At 50.4% G+C, this 17,416-nt stretch overlaps 5 protein-coding genes across 5 annotated transcripts; 3 read left to right on the top strand and 2 right to left on the bottom strand.

The window, feature by feature from the left end:
- Positions 1–878: 878 nt before the first annotated feature.
- P170DRAFT_347346 (uncharacterized protein) lies at positions 879–2,725 on the top strand (the record flags this gene model as incomplete). The annotated part of the gene is made up of 2 exons (XM_024843623.1): positions 879–978; positions 1,062–2,725. 2 exons carry the CDS (start codon positions 879–881, stop codon positions 2,723–2,725), a joined length of 1,764 nt encoding a protein of 587 aa, XP_024710860.1.
- Positions 2,726–7,979: 5,254 nt separating this feature from the next.
- Positions 7,980–8,849, bottom strand: P170DRAFT_433073 (uncharacterized protein). Its single transcript, XM_024848398.1, has one exon. The coding sequence runs from the start codon at positions 8,681–8,683 to the stop codon at positions 8,450–8,452; it is 234 nt and encodes a 77-aa protein (XP_024710859.1). The 5' UTR covers positions 8,684–8,849; the 3' UTR covers positions 7,980–8,449.
- Positions 8,850–12,304: 3,455 nt separating this feature from the next.
- Positions 12,305–13,176, top strand: P170DRAFT_433070 (uncharacterized protein). The gene has a single exon (XM_024848397.1). The coding sequence runs from the start codon at positions 12,704–12,706 to the stop codon at positions 13,049–13,051; it is 348 nt and encodes a 115-aa protein (XP_024710858.1). The 5' UTR covers positions 12,305–12,703; the 3' UTR covers positions 13,052–13,176.
- Positions 13,177–14,092: 916 nt separating this feature from the next.
- P170DRAFT_506123 (uncharacterized protein) lies at positions 14,093–14,496 on the top strand. Its single transcript, XM_024854364.1, has 2 exons — positions 14,093–14,245; positions 14,320–14,496. Exons 1-2 carry the CDS (start codon positions 14,134–14,136, stop codon positions 14,442–14,444), a joined length of 237 nt encoding a protein of 78 aa, XP_024710857.1. The 5' UTR covers positions 14,093–14,133; the 3' UTR covers positions 14,445–14,496.
- A 129-nt stretch (positions 14,497–14,625) lies between these two features.
- Positions 14,626–17,143, bottom strand: P170DRAFT_461394 (chaperonin-containing T-complex subunit CCT5). Its single transcript, XM_024852033.1, has 11 exons — positions 16,995–17,143; positions 16,913–16,930; positions 16,791–16,839; positions 16,632–16,725; positions 16,497–16,580; positions 16,142–16,431; positions 15,439–16,087; positions 15,247–15,384; positions 15,008–15,188; positions 14,869–14,957; positions 14,626–14,819 (listed from the first exon to the last, which is right to left on the bottom strand). The coding sequence occupies exons 1-11, from the start codon at positions 17,002–17,004 to the stop codon at positions 14,775–14,777; spliced, it is 1,647 nt and encodes a 548-aa protein (XP_024710856.1). The 5' UTR covers positions 17,005–17,143; the 3' UTR covers positions 14,626–14,774.
- Between the last annotated feature and the right edge of the window lie 273 nt (positions 17,144–17,416).

The raw sequence follows: 17,416 nt of genomic DNA, 5'->3' as shown, positions 1-17,416 counted from the left end.
TAAAAATGAATATTCTTTTTTTCCCTCCCCCATCCAGGCCCCGACGATGAAGGAGGCGCGGCTAGGATCCTTCCTTTTTACTTACCGCCATCGCCATCCCCATCGTTGGTCACCGCAGAACCTGTTCCTCGGTACCCTCGTCGGGCTTTTCTCTGTGTGGCCACCCTCGATTTCCTTTTTCCCTTTCCTTCTCCCCTTGTACCGTTACCATTTTCATACACCATAACCACACCCCCCCGTCCCATCTCCACCGACCCGTCATTAAGTATCTATCTTCCCTTTTCCTCCTTCTTCGTCCGCTCCACCCACTAAGTTTCTCCTCCCCCATATTTCTCTTTTCTTAATTTTCTCTTCCTCTCTTTCTCTTCCCTTTCCCTCTTCAATCTCTCGCCCACCCTCCACGCGATCAACATCTAGACTCGCCCTCTCGTTCTTTCCCGAATCCGGTAAATCTAAACTTCGCCGGCAACTGTTCCTCTCTTGCCCTCCTTTCGACCGACACCTGCTTCCGGTCGATTTCCCGCTCCGTATCGCCTGGGATTCTGAGGGATTGATCGTTCTCGACTACTCCATCTCAATTGTCGATCCACTCTTACTGCCGGCCGCCTCGATTGCTCCCAGTCCCTCGACTTGACTTGCTGCATCTCACGACAGCTCGGGCGCCAGTTCTCTCCGTCATATTGGATTCCAATCACGCCGCCGGGACGCGTACGACCGAAATCGAGATCTGGGGAAATATCTTACGAGACCAGGGAGCTCTTCCGCATCGCCAATTTCGCGCCGTACGACCACGCTCGGGGGAGACGGCGACCCCGAAACTACACACCATAGATCGTTTGGAAGATTTTGAAAGGCTGAGAGCCGGGACCGTTGACAAGATGCCTTTGAGTTTATCAACCCCCGTTCTGACGGTGGATACGGAAAAGATTCACAAGGTGGACACGGCCAATGCGCAGAGTCTTCACGGGATGTGGATGGGTAAGTACCTGCTTCCGGCTGCTTCCCCTTCGCTCTCATGCGATCGATGGGATTTGGAAAAGCTGACTCGTGGACTGGAATAGTCTTTTCGAAATGTGCCGACTACATGGAAGAAGGCCGTCGATTGGAGAACCTGAGTTGGAGACTCTGGACACGTGAGACGTTCTGCGTGGAACCGGAAACATCTAGCGATACGTCCGTCTTGCCACTCCTGCGCCAGGAGGCCGGTGACCTGCCAGAACTCTCCGCCAGCGTGGAATCTGCTGCTTCGGATCAAGCGGAGCGGATAGAACATCACATCAAGCGTCCCAAGTCTGACTACAGGCCCGCTGTCGTTCGTGAAGATTCTCTGCTGAGCCTCGGCAGAGGCAGAGAGAAGCACATCACATCACTAGGTCTGGAGCGAATGGTCCTCAACATCAAAGAGAAGAGGAATCTCGAACCCCTGTCCCCCATGACTACTCCTGCCCCTCCCGTCGTCGACATCACCCCTCGACCGTCTACTCCCACTCCCACTCCTCCCTCCGTCTCTACCACGAAACGAACTCCCCCCTACCCCATCAGCCAACACCAACAACCGAACCAGTCTACGGAATCTTGCTCGACCACTGCCCCCGACTGCAATGAAAGCGATGCTGCCAATACCACCGCTTCCGACACCAGTGTCTCCTCTTCCGGCATCCTTCCTACTCGTCCTGAATTGATTAAGTCGCCCAGCATCGTCCGTGGTTTCTCTCCCTCGCATGTGTCCTCGTCCTACCGGTCGCAGCCAAACCTGGTTGCCGAACCAAGCCCTGCCAAGTCTACGCAACTCAAGCCACTGCCCTTCAAGAAGAAGGGTGGTATGTTTACCCTGGGTGGCTCGTCCGGTGATGACGACGAAAGCTCTTTCGAAGATAGGATGGCGATGCAAGGACCGCACCGTAGCTCGCTTTCAGATGAATTGGGCAAGTCTGCCAGCAACCAGCCAAGCCCGAAGAAAAAGGTGACCTCGTTCAAGGACCAAGTTGGAACCATCAAGCCCATCAAGGAGCGACCCATCGATAACGACGAGGATGCTATTGAGACCGAGGACGAGGTTTCCGAAAGCGCCATTGAAGACGACGAGGACTCGGATTGGGAAGATTCCGTGACGGAAAGCGGCCGGTCGAGCGTGGAGGAAAACCAAATGTTCCAACGAGTTGATTCGCGACCGAATCTGGTTTCACGACGCTCCCTTCTGACAATGATGATGCACCAGCCCACGAAGATGGGAGCCACCCGATCGAGCCCAGCTTTGCAACGGTCGCGCTTGACATCACCCAACGGACCTTCGATCCCCGCCTCCCCACCCGAGGATGACGAGGAGAACCTGACTATGCGCGGACCCGACGTGCCTCGCTCCAAGCCTATCATCATGAAGCCTTCCCCGCAATCGGTCGCCCACTCCCCTCGGACGACGCGAAGAAATATGCTTGCCACCGAGTTGACCGAGTCTCTTCGCCGCCACCTTCTCTGGGAACGGCAACAGAAGAGTACCACCGCCAACGCCTTCTTGAAACGGCGACATACCGCTCATGACATGGCGAACCTGCAAGAATACCCCGGTCCTAACGGCAGTCAGAAAGGACAGGGCCCCAGTCAGGGTATTGGCATGACAACTGCCAACGCGTCCAATCAGAGCAATGACAAGGATGTTGCGAAAACCGGTTCTTGGACGAATTACACTGATTTCGGACCCTGGGAGTACCACGTGAAGGGATGGTAAGAAAGCACCGTTGTGTTTGAGATCCATCTCCATCCAAACGACCCTCAAAACAAAAAAAAATTTCCTTTTCTATCCGTGTCAGAACATGCCCTTTCGGTACTGTTGATTGACCACGATACCCCTCTACGCATACGCATCATTTCCTTTTTGTTTATGTAAAGACCCTTGATTTGAATATCCCTGTGACACGTACGATCACGACTCTGCATTGCATCTTGGCGCACAACGGCATCATATGGTTGTTATTCCTGACCTAATCTTGCTTTCGGGTCTTTTTTTCTTTGTTTGTTTCTGGTCATTGCATTGTGTGGCTATCTGCTCTGTTACCATTATACGAGCCACCTAGAGGACAACGCCTCGTTTACGCAATTAATATTCATGTACAGATGATCTCATTTGTTTCGACGGCCGGGATTGGCATTTCTCTTTGGACACGGGGTTTTTTCATTTTTACGAATTTCTGTTCGAATATTGTTTTGGGTGGAAACCTTAAAAGAGGATGTCATTGTCGCGTCTACTTGCCTGCTCGCGTTTCATGGCAGCAAGACAAAAGAAAACCACTGTTTATCATGCATTTCCAAAACCTGTCATCTTGCTTTATCTTCTGATACCAGATACCATATTATGCGTTGTGATTTGTTTCCAAGTTCTTTTTTCCTGGACTGCAGTTGGGTCTAGCCTGCACATGTGTCATGTATGTTATAGTAAAAATTTCCTTTTCAGTATTATTATCAAAATAATATAAAAAGAAATAAATACGATGAATCCATGTTCAGTACGATAACCTACATACCTTATCTAGCATCGAGTCCAGCTACCTGGCCTATACCAGACGCACTGACGGGGTTAACAGCGCCCGATCTTAACGGGCGGCACCGGCGACAGTCCAGCTCAGCGTGCAGGTTCCTGTCGCGATCTAGAATCGTCGCACTGATCCCTTCACATGCCGTGCAAGATTCTAAATCAATTATTAATTAACACTAGATTAATTCCATTTGTTGCTACGAGTAAGCTGGACTGGTCTTATACTTAGCTTATCCTTTTAGTATTCCTATTGTTTTGTGTTCACCGCGTGATAATCCATTCTCCATTGCTCCTACAATATACCAAACCCACCACCCAACCAAAACCTACGCACCTCGGTAGCTACATAGGTAAGTAGGTAGGTAGGTATGCACATAAAATAAAAACCCTAGCTTCCCCGTCCTACCTCCATCCAAACTGCTGAATTGTCATCAGTCCGAGGGTATGACGGCGCAAGGAGCCCAGAGCCACTCGGATCGAATTCAAGGTGACATGGTATTATGACGGCATGCGCGCACCAGCGCACCACACCACCTCCCTCACCTTACCTTGTCGAGCTGGTTTCTGTGGAGGTGTAGCTGGAGCTGGGGATTCGGCGGCCATCGAGTTGCTGATGCTGTGTTATGGAGTTGGGTTTGCGATTGGGCTGGTGGGGAGGGGAGGGGTTATCTGGTTTGGTTTAGTTTGTGTAGGTAGAGAGGCTTTGGATCTCTTCTTGTAGCTTCGGCAGTGTACGCATATTGTTTAACCACACTATCACTATCTATCTAGTTTACGACTGCTTGCCACGACTGGGCCAATTTCCGAGATAACTTACAACTGAAGTCCGGCGTAGCTCTAGACCATCACATAAGCACTAAGTCCTGCGTCGCCTTTCCTGCCTATTCTGGACGCCCAGTTATATACAGCGTCGTACACCGTCCCTCCGTGGCTATAGTTATGTAAGTAAGCAAGCATGTCGGGCCGAGTTAACCATCGTACAGAAGAAAAGAAATGCAAGTCATGCTCGCACGTGCATTTTGCATTTATCTCGACGGCAAATCCGGGGATGGGTCGGAAGTTCGCGTCCAGACAGTCGCTGTGATCTTAAGATTAGAATTAGGATTAGGATTCAGATTCAGCCTATGGGAGTTTTTTTTTTTTTTTTTCTTTTCTTCTGACAAGCTTCAGATTCAGCTTCGATTCGATTCAGATCAAGTGTGTTTGCTAACTTTTTTTTTTCTTTTTCGCGGGGGAGCGTAACTTTCCCTCCCACCACCCCGGATGACCATGACGTAATCAATACTAACTATCTTTCTCAACTACGTTGCATTCGACGGGGTCAAATGACAGATTATGTCAATTCGAGAGTAGATACACATCATCGTTGAATCATTCCAGGCTTTGGATTCGAGATTTAATCACTGTATGGGGAATGGAGACGCTGTATTAAATATTAATAGATCTGGCGTCGTAGCACAGTGCTCCGTGGCCGATGCTTGAAAGAGGAATTATGGAGTATCTGGAGGAGATGGGAATAATTAGTAAGATTCTTCATAAATGATAAAATGGACGCACGAAACCTTCCCCAACCTCAGACCTGAGAGGAACGATACAGCTAGGCGACTTGGAGGGTAGTGTGGGCAGTATGAGCCTCTCAGTAGGCAGTATCCACTGGTATTCAGGAAAAAGAAAAAAAAAAAGAAAAGAAAAACGAGGGAAAAAAAAACCTCGTCCCTGAACTTCCCGACCACCATACCCAATCGACCAAACCTTGACGTCCGACTGTTCCCGACAAACGTGGAGAAAAATCCTGCAAACCATCGCGGCTGGAACTGAAAACCCGTCGACCGGATCTCCAGCTTTCCCTGGGGGCTTCTGATTCGTCGAGATAGGGCCGAGCTTGTCCCGATTGAGTTTACCTCGAGGATCGAGGAAGAAGTTGGATTTTCCATGTGGATCTTTCTTCTCCCACGCCTTCCTCTGGTCAGTAGCCAATGGCCAACTCGTCGTCCCGGTCCTGAAATCTGGACCGTTGCTGAGTCAAGGCCTGTTTTTCCAGCTGGCGGGCCCTTAACCTGACGGTGGAGTCTGGCGGCGGGGAAGGCAAGGTCGGGCAGATGGGTGATTCGTTGTTGGAAGAGGTGCTAAACTTCACCGGTACGAGTGGCCCTGTTATACAATGACAATGTATCGGGCATGACGAGGGTGTGGTTCTGCTTGTCAGACAGGTCTAGACACTACGGAAGTCCTTAGACACTAGGCGGTATGTACGGGCGATGTTGTAAGCATGTATGTCACTTGTGTTGTGCTTGAGTTTGGCTAAAACTTGATATTCGACAGTCGACCCTCTCTGTCTGTCTGTGATGCTTTTGTATGGACAAGGCTGGGAAGGTGGGGGAGTCTAAGGGGAAGGTTTTTCTCTCTTGCATGCATGGATTCGGGCTAGACTGGGCTTTTTGATCGAGTTGGGAGGTTTAGTCCGTGGAATTTTTCTCTTTCGGAATGCCGGTTGTGTGTGTTTTTTTGTGGCTGGCCCGATTCCCGACCGAGGGGGGTTCGGCATGCCGAGTTTTTTTGCTCGGGCTCGGGATGTTGGTTCTTCAGGAATATGGACTCACGGAGGCTTCATCTTTTTGTTCTTTTATTTTCTTGTCTTTATTTGTATACTGCAAGAGTAGTCTGCATGTTCGTAGATTTCAGACAGACATCACAGTATCCCATCCCAAAGCTCCTCTAAATCTGACCTCATATCCCTCTCCATACCAACTAAAAACCAGATACACACTCCATATACAAAGAGTATAGTGAGACCAATCCAACCAAGACAATCAACAACCGGAGCACAGTCCTCCCGCACAGGCACAGAACCAGCATCAAAACCAGAAACCCCAACCAATGACAATATCTGATGTCATGAACAACCAGCCAACCCGCGCTTGTATATCCCTTCTTGATCAAAAACCACGGAGTACTCCGCCGGCAACCTCCTACGCAGAGTCCTAGCCTCCGTTTCAGCTGCACGCTAAGATTCATCCCGAGAAATCGGGACGATGCCGAGCTCAGGCTTCGGGAGGCCGACCGAGGCCTCCTGCCGTTACTTGTTTTAGGGCGGGCAGGTTCTGAAAGTTTCCTATTTGGGCGTGCGGAGAGGGAGGGCGCGGAGTGCTGCGCTCCGTTGAAGACGCGCTAGAGTGTTTGGGGCATGGCGCGTGTGGGTTGGGGTGGTTTTGACGTGTACGGATGGAGTCTTACGGAGGAGGGATCGAGGACTGGGTGGGTTAGGGGTGTTTTGGTATTTCATCAGGTTCCATCTGTCTATTGTGATTTGTGAAGTAATACCAAGCTGAGAGTCTGGGTGTTGTGGAGTAGATGTATTCAGGCGAGTTAGTGGTAATTATTCTGTGCATGATGTAGAGATTTTGATACTGCGGATAACTACCTAGGATCGCTGAAAAATCTTAATCGAGCCTGGCACTCAAGCAGCCACTTACCCCATGTCCCGTGAGAAGTAATCCCGAGCGTATGATTGGCCGGTCCCCAATCATGTGAATTATGACCCTACGAGATTCAATATAGACCAGGGCATCCGGCACCGCCGAGCATGACATGACGACTAGATCTAAGAAAAGGAAGGAGGCGCGCAGCAACCACGGCTACATGCGTTCTTTTTTTAATCCGTTCACATGCACACATGTGCCTCGAGTCCCCTCCCTGCCCTACCCATGGTCCTCGACACGGGTGGTTGACGCAGACGGCCAGAGGAAAACCTACGGCGTAAGCTAACAGAGAACAAGGTTCGCCGGCGCATGCTTCTCGAAGCTTTCTAGAAACAGCCACACAAGGCGAGAGTGAGTGATAAACCGGGCACGAGGACGCCGCTTTCCACGGATCGAGAATAGCGGTATGTAATGGCCTGGTCACCGTACGGGTTTGGGGGTCCCGGGGCGGCTGGTATTACCGGAGTACCGACGCTAGACGGCCGTGGCGGCGGGGAGGAAGGCGTGGGATGGCGGTATTTTCCTGTATTGCGTGCCTCCGGACGCGGTGGGTGGTAATTTTGGGATTTGGGGGCAGCCGGACGGGACTGGCCGGGATTGGTAACGTAATTATTAATTACATATCTACAAGGATGTCGATGGAGTATGGGGATTGAGGAGTTTTCGTTTCTGATGAGCAATGGCCAATGATGCCCGATTTATATTAATTTGATTGGGAGGATTTTATAGATCGCTGCCCAATGAAGGATCGTTGCATTGGAATGTGCTGACTCCGGTGTGATTTTCACCTCCGTATCGGTGCCTATTCGGCCTCTTCCTTCCGGAGAGACAAAGATCTTTTATCTGAACCCTGGCCCCGGCATAGATTAATTCTACTGGGAGTAGAAAGTGAAGGCGAATAACCGACGTGATGACCAGGATGATTGAGTTCATGACTCGTGAGAGTGGCCATCCTGGGAAAGGTCTCTTGGGATCCTTGCACGAGGATGCAAGCCCTTACCCTTCGGTGTATGTTCCAGATTGCCCATGGACCAGAAGGCCTCGTCTGTAGGGCACGGCGCACTAATCTACTCTCTGGTCTTTGCTCCGTCCCGGGATATGCAGGACGGAGTCGCACGAGGACGGGGCATCTCTACGGATACGGCCGGCGCAATCCCGTCTCGTCTCCGAATCAACCAACTCATCAGGGGTCCAATCCCGATGGGAATCCACGTCCTGTACGGGACTGCGAGAGATCCCGTGGACCGTGGGATTTTTATTTTTCACTCCGTGGGAGTGTTTATTTTTATTTTGTGGCCATGGCCATGACTGACCCAGACCACGTCGTCTTGCCGACCGCCACTTCAGTACTCCGCAGTTGGTTTCTGTTTTGTGCCAGTCGCGTCGCTAATCGTCCGTAAGGGAGACTAACTGAAAGATGGATGTCGTCCCGAGTTGACAGTTAACCGTCCGCAGTTACATGATCGTCGGAGGACGCTGCTCCGCCTGTGTTGGAAAAGTGCGCGGTTTTTCTCAGCTGATTAGGGTTGTGCGATCTGTATGGAATTCTGCTAGAGTGCGATGGAACGCGCTGCAATCTGGATGGAGGTTGGCGGTGCGGAGTATACATTGGTCGCGCTTGAGCGTGCAGAGTGCAGAGTCCATGCAGTCGACTTCTGTGCCTCGGGGTAATCATGGCCGGCGGCTCGCTTGGATCGACCGGGTATACTGGATCCCAGCAGTGAGCCTGGGGTGTATAATTGTCAAAATGACAAATTGTAACTGTGTCTTGGGAATTCTCGGGGAAATTCTATTTCCAGAGCAATGCCATTTCTGGACGCGCGTGCTGTTTGCAACCGGCAACGAGACGAGGCTTGGAGAGTCGAAATAGATCGAGGCTTGTTTTGCTGGACGGAGGATTTCCGGAGAAACCGCAGGAGTCACGGGAGTCACATGTGGAGCAGCAGTACCTCCGGTTGTATGTATGTAAGTATTCAGTATGGCAGTATTCGCTGTATCTGTACGAGTAACACATTAACACGTAATTGGGATAGTCAGTAGTATCTAGAGTATCACCATACTAGGCCATTTAGTAGTCAGTTTCAGACACTGTTTGAGGCGTTCAAGCATCTCCTTTCTGCCCATTGCTGCCTGTGTTCTCTCTGCTCCGTCGTGCGTATTCCCATTCCTGTAGGCAAGGTACTTTGGAAAATCTCAGCCGGTCTGCTGACTCGTACTTGTGCGCCGATCGCGGGCTTCTTAGTCACTCCTGAACATTTTCGTCCGGTGGATCGAGGTTGCATCCCGGCACTCCTCGGGCGCCTGTGCGTGGGAGGGGAAGACAAAAGGCGCGCGGGGAGGAGGCTAACGACTCGTCCTGATTTGGTGGGGAAGTTGGAGAACGTCTTCCTGGACTTTCTTAGTCTCTTAGCGAGAAAAAGCCTGGAAGGGGCTTTTTTCCCCCTCTGCCAGACTGCTAGACTGCTACGTCGCTGACTCCCTTGAAGTCCCTCCCCTCCCCCCCGGCCAATTTGCAATCTTAGTATGCCCTGGTATTAAATGCTCTAAGCGCGCCCGGCTATATTCTGTCTGACCGGCAAATACACGGCGATGGGAGAAGACTGGAAGTATGGCGTAGCATCGTGCATTCCACCCAGTACCAACGCAGCTAGACGCTTCTAACTCCGGCGGGGGGCTTTCGTCAGATTGGATGCGGTTTGGTCTCGTATCGCCGGCGTCGATTACATACCGAGATACTTCTGGGGGAGATGGGATCATATCCGGCCGAATGAAATCATAATGCAGCAATGCTTGGAGCTGCCCCCGACCGGGACAAACACGAGCGTCAAGCCCTGGCCTGGCTAGCAGCTCGGAGCGACCGACGAGGCAACGCATGCAAGGCCAATCGTGGTGTGCATTCGCAGGGAGGTAATCATGATGCCAGAGGGTCGGTCAAGAGGTTCCAGCCCCTGGCCACACAGGAGAAAGTATCCGAGGGGTGGAGGATGACTGTCGCCTGGTGGAGGGAACGAGCTGGATGGCGTCGAGGTCTCAACTGTTCATTTCGAATCGGTTGGTGGCCCTCCTGACGGACGGTTGAACTACGTCAACCGGGAGGATCTAGACCGCGGAAATAAACCCGGGATGGCAGGATATCAGATAGGGTTGAGCAGTCGAAAGGGGCAAACCTAGACAGCTTGAAGGTGAAAGGCCAGAAATTCCCCGCCGTGATATCATCCCCGGGATGCTGTCAACCTGTCATCTCTCCTAATTATAGACGAACGCCTCTCACGTGGGCGCGCAGTATCCATTATTCATCTGCTGGTGAACTGACCTCGTCTCTTGCATTTGTGCGTCCGATGCTCGCTGTCGATCCCCAGGTCACCAGGTCTCTGCGTTGGCAACTTCAATCACACTGTGCCTTCCTCCGCTCCTGCTCCAGCATAACACCGTTGACAAGTCATCGAATCGTTATGGTCATTCATTATTATTTCGATTTGACGAAATTCCCGCCGATCTCTTCATCCCAGCCTCAAGGGACAAATGGCCCTTGAACGGACCTCTTTCTCCAACCGTCCCGACGCGTGATTCCTGCTCGGAGGGGGCTTGAGGATAAGGGAGGCTTGCAGTAGTGTCCAGCCCGACGGTCTGGATAGGATGAATGAACAAGACACTTGACGTTATCAGTTGCCCTGAGGCGTTCCTTTCGACAGATCGATCCCGTTTCTCGACGCCTCTTTTCTTGGATTCTCCCCTTGAGTGTCTTGGATATTCTACATCACACCACACCGTCGTAACATGGACCTCTATCCATCCGCCCTATGCCGGGATGCAGAGGCAAAAACAGAAAAGAAGAACGAATGCAAAAAGAAAAGAAAAAACGGCAAAGCTAAAATCCAGACCAGATGCTTTCGTATCCAAGGCCTGGACCAGGTAGGTCTTTGTAGATCGGCCGCCTTGACGCATGTCTTGCTTTCTTGTGTGCTCCCTGGTGGTGTGATAATCGAGGAATCCCTACCAACCTATTCACCCCAAACCTTCTTTTCCTGACATCTGGTTTGTCGCCTGCCTCCCCTGGTTGTCCGTCCTCCTTTTGTCTTTGGCTTCTTGCTTTTCCCCCTGAATCTGACAGAATTCTCTTCCTGGTCACACGCACCCTTCTTGCCGCCCTCCCCCCCTCCTTCGGCCCTCCATGGCGTTCTTATTTCGACTCGACTGACAAGGATTACTTTTCCGTCGATGAGTTGTCTAGACTCTCAACGCTCAGCCTCAGGGAAAACAAGAAAAAGAAAAAGTACCGTCATGCTTAAGCCGACGTGTTGTGGTGCATGGATTGCCCGTCGCGGAGCCCGGGTTAAATGCCGTGGTGTATGGATGCACTCTTCACGCGCAAGGTCCAGGGTAGGGAGGTAAGGTTGGAGGTACTTTGGGAGAACTTCGCGTCGGTGGAGGATGTGGTTTTGTTACGTTTGAGATGGTGTTTTGAGAGTATGGTAAGTGATGGCGTTGGTACGTACATTAGTACCTTGAAAAGAAGTTGGAATTTGTTCCTAAGACTTGATAAGTATGAATTGGGTCTTGTCAATTGGTATCTTATTGGAAACCTTGTTGACTAAAGTACTTTCTACTTAATCCACTAAGATGCTCCATGTAACTAACTACTTTTGATGATTCTATCTATGTCGAGAGACCCGCAGTAGAGTGGGCTGTCATCGCTGAATACGCTGGCTAAAGCTCCGTTCATGCTCGAATGCAACGGTAGAAATGTCTCGAGATCTATAGTTTTTCCTACATGGCTTAGAATTTACCAAATGCGTAGGCTATAGTTTATTTTGTTTAGGTACACCGCGAGAGAATGTTTATGACTAGTCTATGTGCTGTCAAGGCTTTACAATAGATGTGACCTATAGTCCGAGTCCAATTGCCTGGAACCTACAAACATACCGGATTCTCCATATAGATCAGCAAGTTGTACTTGGGTTCCTGATCTTCGGTTTGGTTGTCCCAGGGAGCTATACACTTTTTCAGATATGGTTATGCGCTTACATGTAGCTGAGGTATCCTATTTTATACACACATTCTCTCGTCACCCTTACTATCAGGCTGTGCCTTGTCCAGAAAAGTGATGTGAGCAGCGTCTACTTCTAGGTAACATGCTTTCGTTTGAACATTGTTCATCTTGTCCTTGAACCAAATCCTTGCCACGGTTTAATTGGGTGAGACCACACCGGTTTACGATCATGCGATGTTGGTTCAATTTTCTATCGAGACTCGAATCCCTGATAAAGATGCACCCGCCTCCGAGTAGATTCTTTTTCTTTGTCTGAAAGTGTCTCTTTGTTCTGCTCATTGCCCTAGTAACTGCCGTCTGATGTTGGTGTCACGTCAAACCCTCTGCAATTTCGTTCCCAACTCCCCTTTTCCTCGTCGTTTCCTCGTAGTTTCATCCTCTATCTCATAGACCAGCCTCTTCCCTAGAAACAGAAACATAAATACCCAACTCCCCAAACCGATCAAATGCCATCAAAACCAGACTACGGCGAGCCCGCCGCCGGAGTCCACATCAAAGGACTCGGCACGGTGATCATAACGTTTGACCTTCTCTGCCGCTTTCTCAACAAGAGCGTCCCGGAAATAGAAGCCCTGCTTCGAGCGGAAGATTCCACCATCGAATCCGATCTTCAGGCCATTCCCGAATTCAACCGACGTCTCGAAAATGGGTCGTTCCCGGTGTTGCCCGCCGATCTGTTTCCTTCTGAGGATGATGATGATGCAGGGCGGCACGGTCATCGGTGACGTCTTGCCGCCGAGTTGCGATGATGTTGTTGCGAGTGGGATTGATACCGAGTCTGAGGGGGTTGAGTGTTATGTGGATGTTATTCAAATCGGTACCTGTGGCGAGCTAGTTGGAGATAGACCTGGAGATGGTGTGGCTGGGGCTGATACCGATGTTGAAGATAATTTCGAGGTTGAAGACGACGAGGGGGACGAGGATGGATGTGGTCTAGAATGGAACCTGCGTGAAACTAATACCCGTCTATGCCAGTATCAGAGAAGTCTGTAGCCTGTGATATTGTTACTTACCATAATTGCTCTGTGTTGAAGCCTCAAGTCCTAGGTATCTACTCGGGCAAACTTGGAAGTGATTTTAGTACTGTTCTCTCCTGTGTGATACTTTTGAATTTCAATTCTATCGATATGACCACATGGGTGTCTGAATCATTCAGCGTTAGCGACTACCTATATACAACAAGCCAATGAATATTGCTGCTTAAATTTGCAAAGCTGCTGGTGTATAGAATAAGGGGCTTAGTCTGAGTCCATCTAGCGTGGTTGTAAGATAGAACTTGTCTAGTCTAGAGTCGAAAGAATTGGGTACATGTCCTAATAGCTAGGTTTCTAGCTAATTCGAGTTCTTAACTTATGTGATGCGTAAGGGAGAAAAAAGAAAAGAGAGGCTAGCAAAAGTTACCTAGTCATAATATGAATATATTGAAGAATGAATTGATTCGATGGACTAATATCATCTGTCTAATGTTCATCATATAAGTCGATATCACCGTCCCTAGGTCCCAAACAGCATATATTAATAATTCCACATCTGACCAAGCAACATCACTGCCATGAAATTAATATATTGCCAACTATGCTCTAGAACCGTGATCTTACCCCATCCGGAAAAAGCTTGTATGAACGCAGACACCCATTCCCGGTTCGATGACGTCCTCACCCGGCTCCCACATCAGCAACAACATCTGAACAAAGACCCATACGGAATTAAATCCACCAAACCAAGCTCTGAATCTAAATCAAGCTCGAGATCTCCCAGGATCCATGGACATCTTACATCCCGAGATGCTCGTTCGGCAATTCCATCTCCGTCTCCACACCGACGTAACTATGAACCAATGTCTTTGGTAGCTCGCCACGGGGAAAGCAAGCAAGCTGAAGAGAAGCTGTCATTGTTATTGTGAGCTGACGTCGAGATTTTGTTTCTGGGACGGAAGGACCTATTAGGTTGCGTGGTGTGGATAGGGAGGTAGGTATAAATAGTGACTGGATATACCTGTCGCGGGTATCGGGGGATTAATTCTCAACGACCTATATTATTCCACCCTTCTATAAGAGAACCAACCCCCATCCAAAATGTACCGGATCCAATACGGAAAACACGACCACCTCCCCATCGATATCAACGACGAGAACGTCGACGAACCTCTCATGGAGACCCGCGATCCCGATTCCAATGAACAGCTTGGTATTTCCCCCTCTTGTCCTTTCTATCCATGGATCTTATGGGTGAATAGAACTAATATGGAATGGAACGATCAGACCGCGATGAAACTGAAGCCATTGACAAGTCGAACATCATCCGCGGAGACGGTTTACGTCATGCGAAGCCCCAGACTCAGAACCAGTACAGCGAGGGTCCGGATGAGGATGATTTGCCTGTTTAGATTGGGTCCGGGATCTGTCTTGGATTGTGGGATTTTGGAATAATGACTGTACGGTACTTTTAGTAATAGGACTGGTTGACGTAGAAATCGGGTGAATAATATGATTTTAATGCCTAAAGACCTCCGAGCCAAAGCACCGGATGTAGCCATCTTACGAGTGTAGATAATGTTAAGCGATGACAGTCATTCCTAAATTTCATTTCTTTCATTCAACGGATTTTTCTATGTGCCCGCCATGTCTTACATAGAACTCCAAACTGATTAGTCATGGCATAACTGATGTATAATATTGAAGCATTTCATTTTTGGCCGTTAACCTGTATACACAATCTAGAAGTCCTGCTCGTCGTCGCCGGAAATGATGACGTTGTTGATCTGGTGTTCGTTAGCTCAAGTCCATCGAGTTCTCATGTGGAATACTTGCCTTCAGAACCATGCGGCAGAGCTGGGTCGCGAGCAGCAGTTGCTGTCGCTTGCTGATCAAGGGGTCAATGGCGAAGTGCTCCCGCATATCTGTAACTGTTGTTAGCAGTAGACTCTTTGAACAAAGCGGAAGTTCATACCGTTGTTGCCGGTCAACATGCAGTCGACACCCAGGCGGGCGTTGTTCTCCTTCACCTGGCGCGACTTGATCGAAGCAAGGGTCTCGATGGGGCTCAATCCAGAGTTCTCGGCAAGGGCCATCGGCACGGCATCCAGCGCATCGGCGAAAGCGCGCATGGCGTACTGCTCAATTCCGGGGCTCTGCAACGGCATACCACGTTAGCACATGGGACTAGCATACTCAATCGATGTCACGTACCTTGACAGCGGCGTCCTCCACAGCCAGAGCACAGGCGATCTCGGCAGCACCTCCACCATACACAACTCGGTTGTCACGAACCAGGTTGCGAACAACGCACAGAGCATCGTGCAGCGAACGCTTGGCCTCGTCGATGATCTAATAGCAAAGAATCAGTGGTCCGCATTGATGAAAAGAATCGTCTGTCCTCACCATCTTGTTACTTCCTCGTACGAATATCGTCACGGCACGGCTGTTGGCACACTCTTCAATGACAAGCATCTTCTCGCGGGTGGTACCGAAAGTCATCTCCCGCACACGTCCGGCAGTTCCCAGCTTCTCCGAGCTCAGGTCCTCAAATCGGGGAACGATGCGACCGTTCGTCGCGATGGCAATCAACTCGATCTCAGGGCCACCGACCCACCGGACGGCGGGAAGCTTGTTCTGAAGCAGAAGGTGGTTGGCCTCGTCATCGAAACCCCATTGGCAGATAACCAGGTTGGCGCCCGCATCCTTCAGGTTCTGGACCATCTCTGTGAACTTCTCGCTCTCGTAGTCTTGCAGCTTCTTGAATTCCTCGACGGATGTGATGTCGAGCTTGTGCTTGGTCTTCGGCTTGGGAGGCTCAAACGGGCAGGTCAAGATCGCCAGTTTAGCATCGCGGACTTCGTCGGGCATCTGGGGGTGGGAGAAGTCCTTGTCGACAATAACACCCTTAACAAGCAGAGAGTCTTCGAGAGCACCTCCGACCTTTCCATCCACCTTGATCAATTCGAAATCGACATCCTTACGCTCGAGATCGGCAACCGAAAGCACTGCGTCGACGGCGATATTGGCGAACTGGTCGTGAGATTTGGAGACACTAGACAAGAGTTAGCAAAGAGGGAGAAGAGCGGGTACTAAAGGAAATGCATACATCTTGCTACCCAAGCTGGTCTTAGCAACCTGCAGCAGGTTGCTCGTGTCCTCCCGGCTGAAAGGAATGGAATCACTGATATCGTCCAGCTTCGACACGGCGATCTCGCAAGCTTGGTCGTAGCCATCGGCAATACGGATGGGGTGGATGCCCTTGTCAATGAGTTCGGAAGCCTGCTCCAACATGGCAGCGGCCAAAACGACGACACCAGTTGTTCCATCACCAATTTCTTCATCCTGAGATTTCGACAGCTCAACCAAGAGCTTGGCGACGTTGTTTGTGATTTCCATCTTCAAAGGTCGGTGAGTTAGCGAAGCGGTCGAGACGAGGGGTTTCGAGGAGCGGCGCGACGAACCTGGCCCAAGATAGTAGCGCCATCGTTGGTAACGGTGATATCACCATCTGCAGAGATCAAAATTTTATCGAGACCGCGAGGACCCTAGTCCGATTAGAAGCCGACAATATTCCCGGGTTATGGATGAGATCCTACCAGAGAAGATTTCACAATATTGGCGACGGTTTTGGCGGCAACAATGTGAGCCTTCACCGCATCGTTACCATGCTGTCTCTTCTTCTTTCCCTGGCTATAAGAACATAGCGTATCAGCAACCGACCCCGAGAACATCGTTATATGGCGCCCGCAACGTACTCTCGAACGACAATGAACGGCCGGCCCTGTTCATCCTTCACCATGGAAGCTGTTGGCGAAGCGGATTGAGGTTAGCGGCGGCGCAATCCGGGATCACCGATGATGCCGAAGGAGGGTTGTACCTTGAGACAAATCAAGCTCTGGTCAAAGGAAGATGAAATCGTCAGTATGGTGGCTCGGAATGAGGGGCATGTTGAGACATACGCATCGCCATCTTGACGGATTGCTGTGGGGGCAAGGGACGGAAATCAAAAAGCCGAAAAGGCCAAGACAGAACAGCGGGAGAAAATCGATGAAAGAAGTCCCCCAAGAAGTGGTAATCGGAGTGACGTCGGGGGATCAGGGACTGGAGGCACGGCGATGTTCTTTCGCACGGGGCCTTTTTTAGAAATTCTGGAGATGTCCACAAGCGGACTAGTGAGCTGGTTGCCCCATCAGGTATAGCGTGTTTCGCCCGCCAACGCGCCTGCCTGCGCGACTTTCTCTGAAGCGCCAAAGTACTACCATCTCGACGACCTCCTGCCCGCCTGCCGGTCTTCATCACGCGGAATTCTTGGGATCCTGCATCGCCCTTGAGGTGAAGCCGTCACTCTGTTTTCACGGCTCTTCAGTTTACCCAATCCTTT

Source organism: Aspergillus steynii (assembly GCF_002849105.1).
Source record: "Aspergillus steynii IBT 23096 chromosome Unknown P170scaffold_1, whole genome shotgun sequence".
Taxonomy (NCBI): Eukaryota; Fungi; Ascomycota; class Eurotiomycetes; order Eurotiales; family Aspergillaceae; genus Aspergillus; species Aspergillus steynii.
The sequence above is the reverse complement of the archived record's forward strand: the minus strand, read 5'-3'. Positions and strand labels throughout refer to the sequence as shown.

What these genes read in the sequence shown, in the direction of transcription:
- P170DRAFT_506123 (XM_024854364.1), top strand. Translation starts at nt 14,134, where the DNA reads ATGTACCGGATCCAATACGGAAAACACGACCACCTCCCCATCGATATC. An exon ending in CGATTCCAATGAACAGCTTG is followed by an intron (nt 14,246 to 14,319) that starts GTATTTCCCCCT and finishes TGGAACGATCAG; the next exon opens with ACCGCGATGAAACTGAAGCC.
- P170DRAFT_433073 (XM_024848398.1), bottom strand. Translation starts at nt 8,683, where the DNA reads ATGATTACCCCGAGGCACAGAAGTCGACTGCATGGACTCTGCACTCTG.
- P170DRAFT_461394 (XM_024852033.1), bottom strand. An exon ending in TACGAGGAAGTAACAAGATG is followed by an intron (nt 15,385 to 15,438) that starts GTGAGGACAGAC and finishes CTTTGCTATTAG; the next exon opens with ATCATCGACGAGGCCAAGCG. An exon ending in TGGAGGACGCCGCTGTCAAG is followed by an intron (nt 15,189 to 15,246) that starts GTACGTGACATC and finishes ATGCCGTTGCAG; the next exon opens with AGCCCCGGAATTGAGCAGTA.
- P170DRAFT_433070 (XM_024848397.1), top strand. Translation starts at nt 12,704, where the DNA reads ATGGGTCGTTCCCGGTGTTGCCCGCCGATCTGTTTCCTTCTGAGGATG.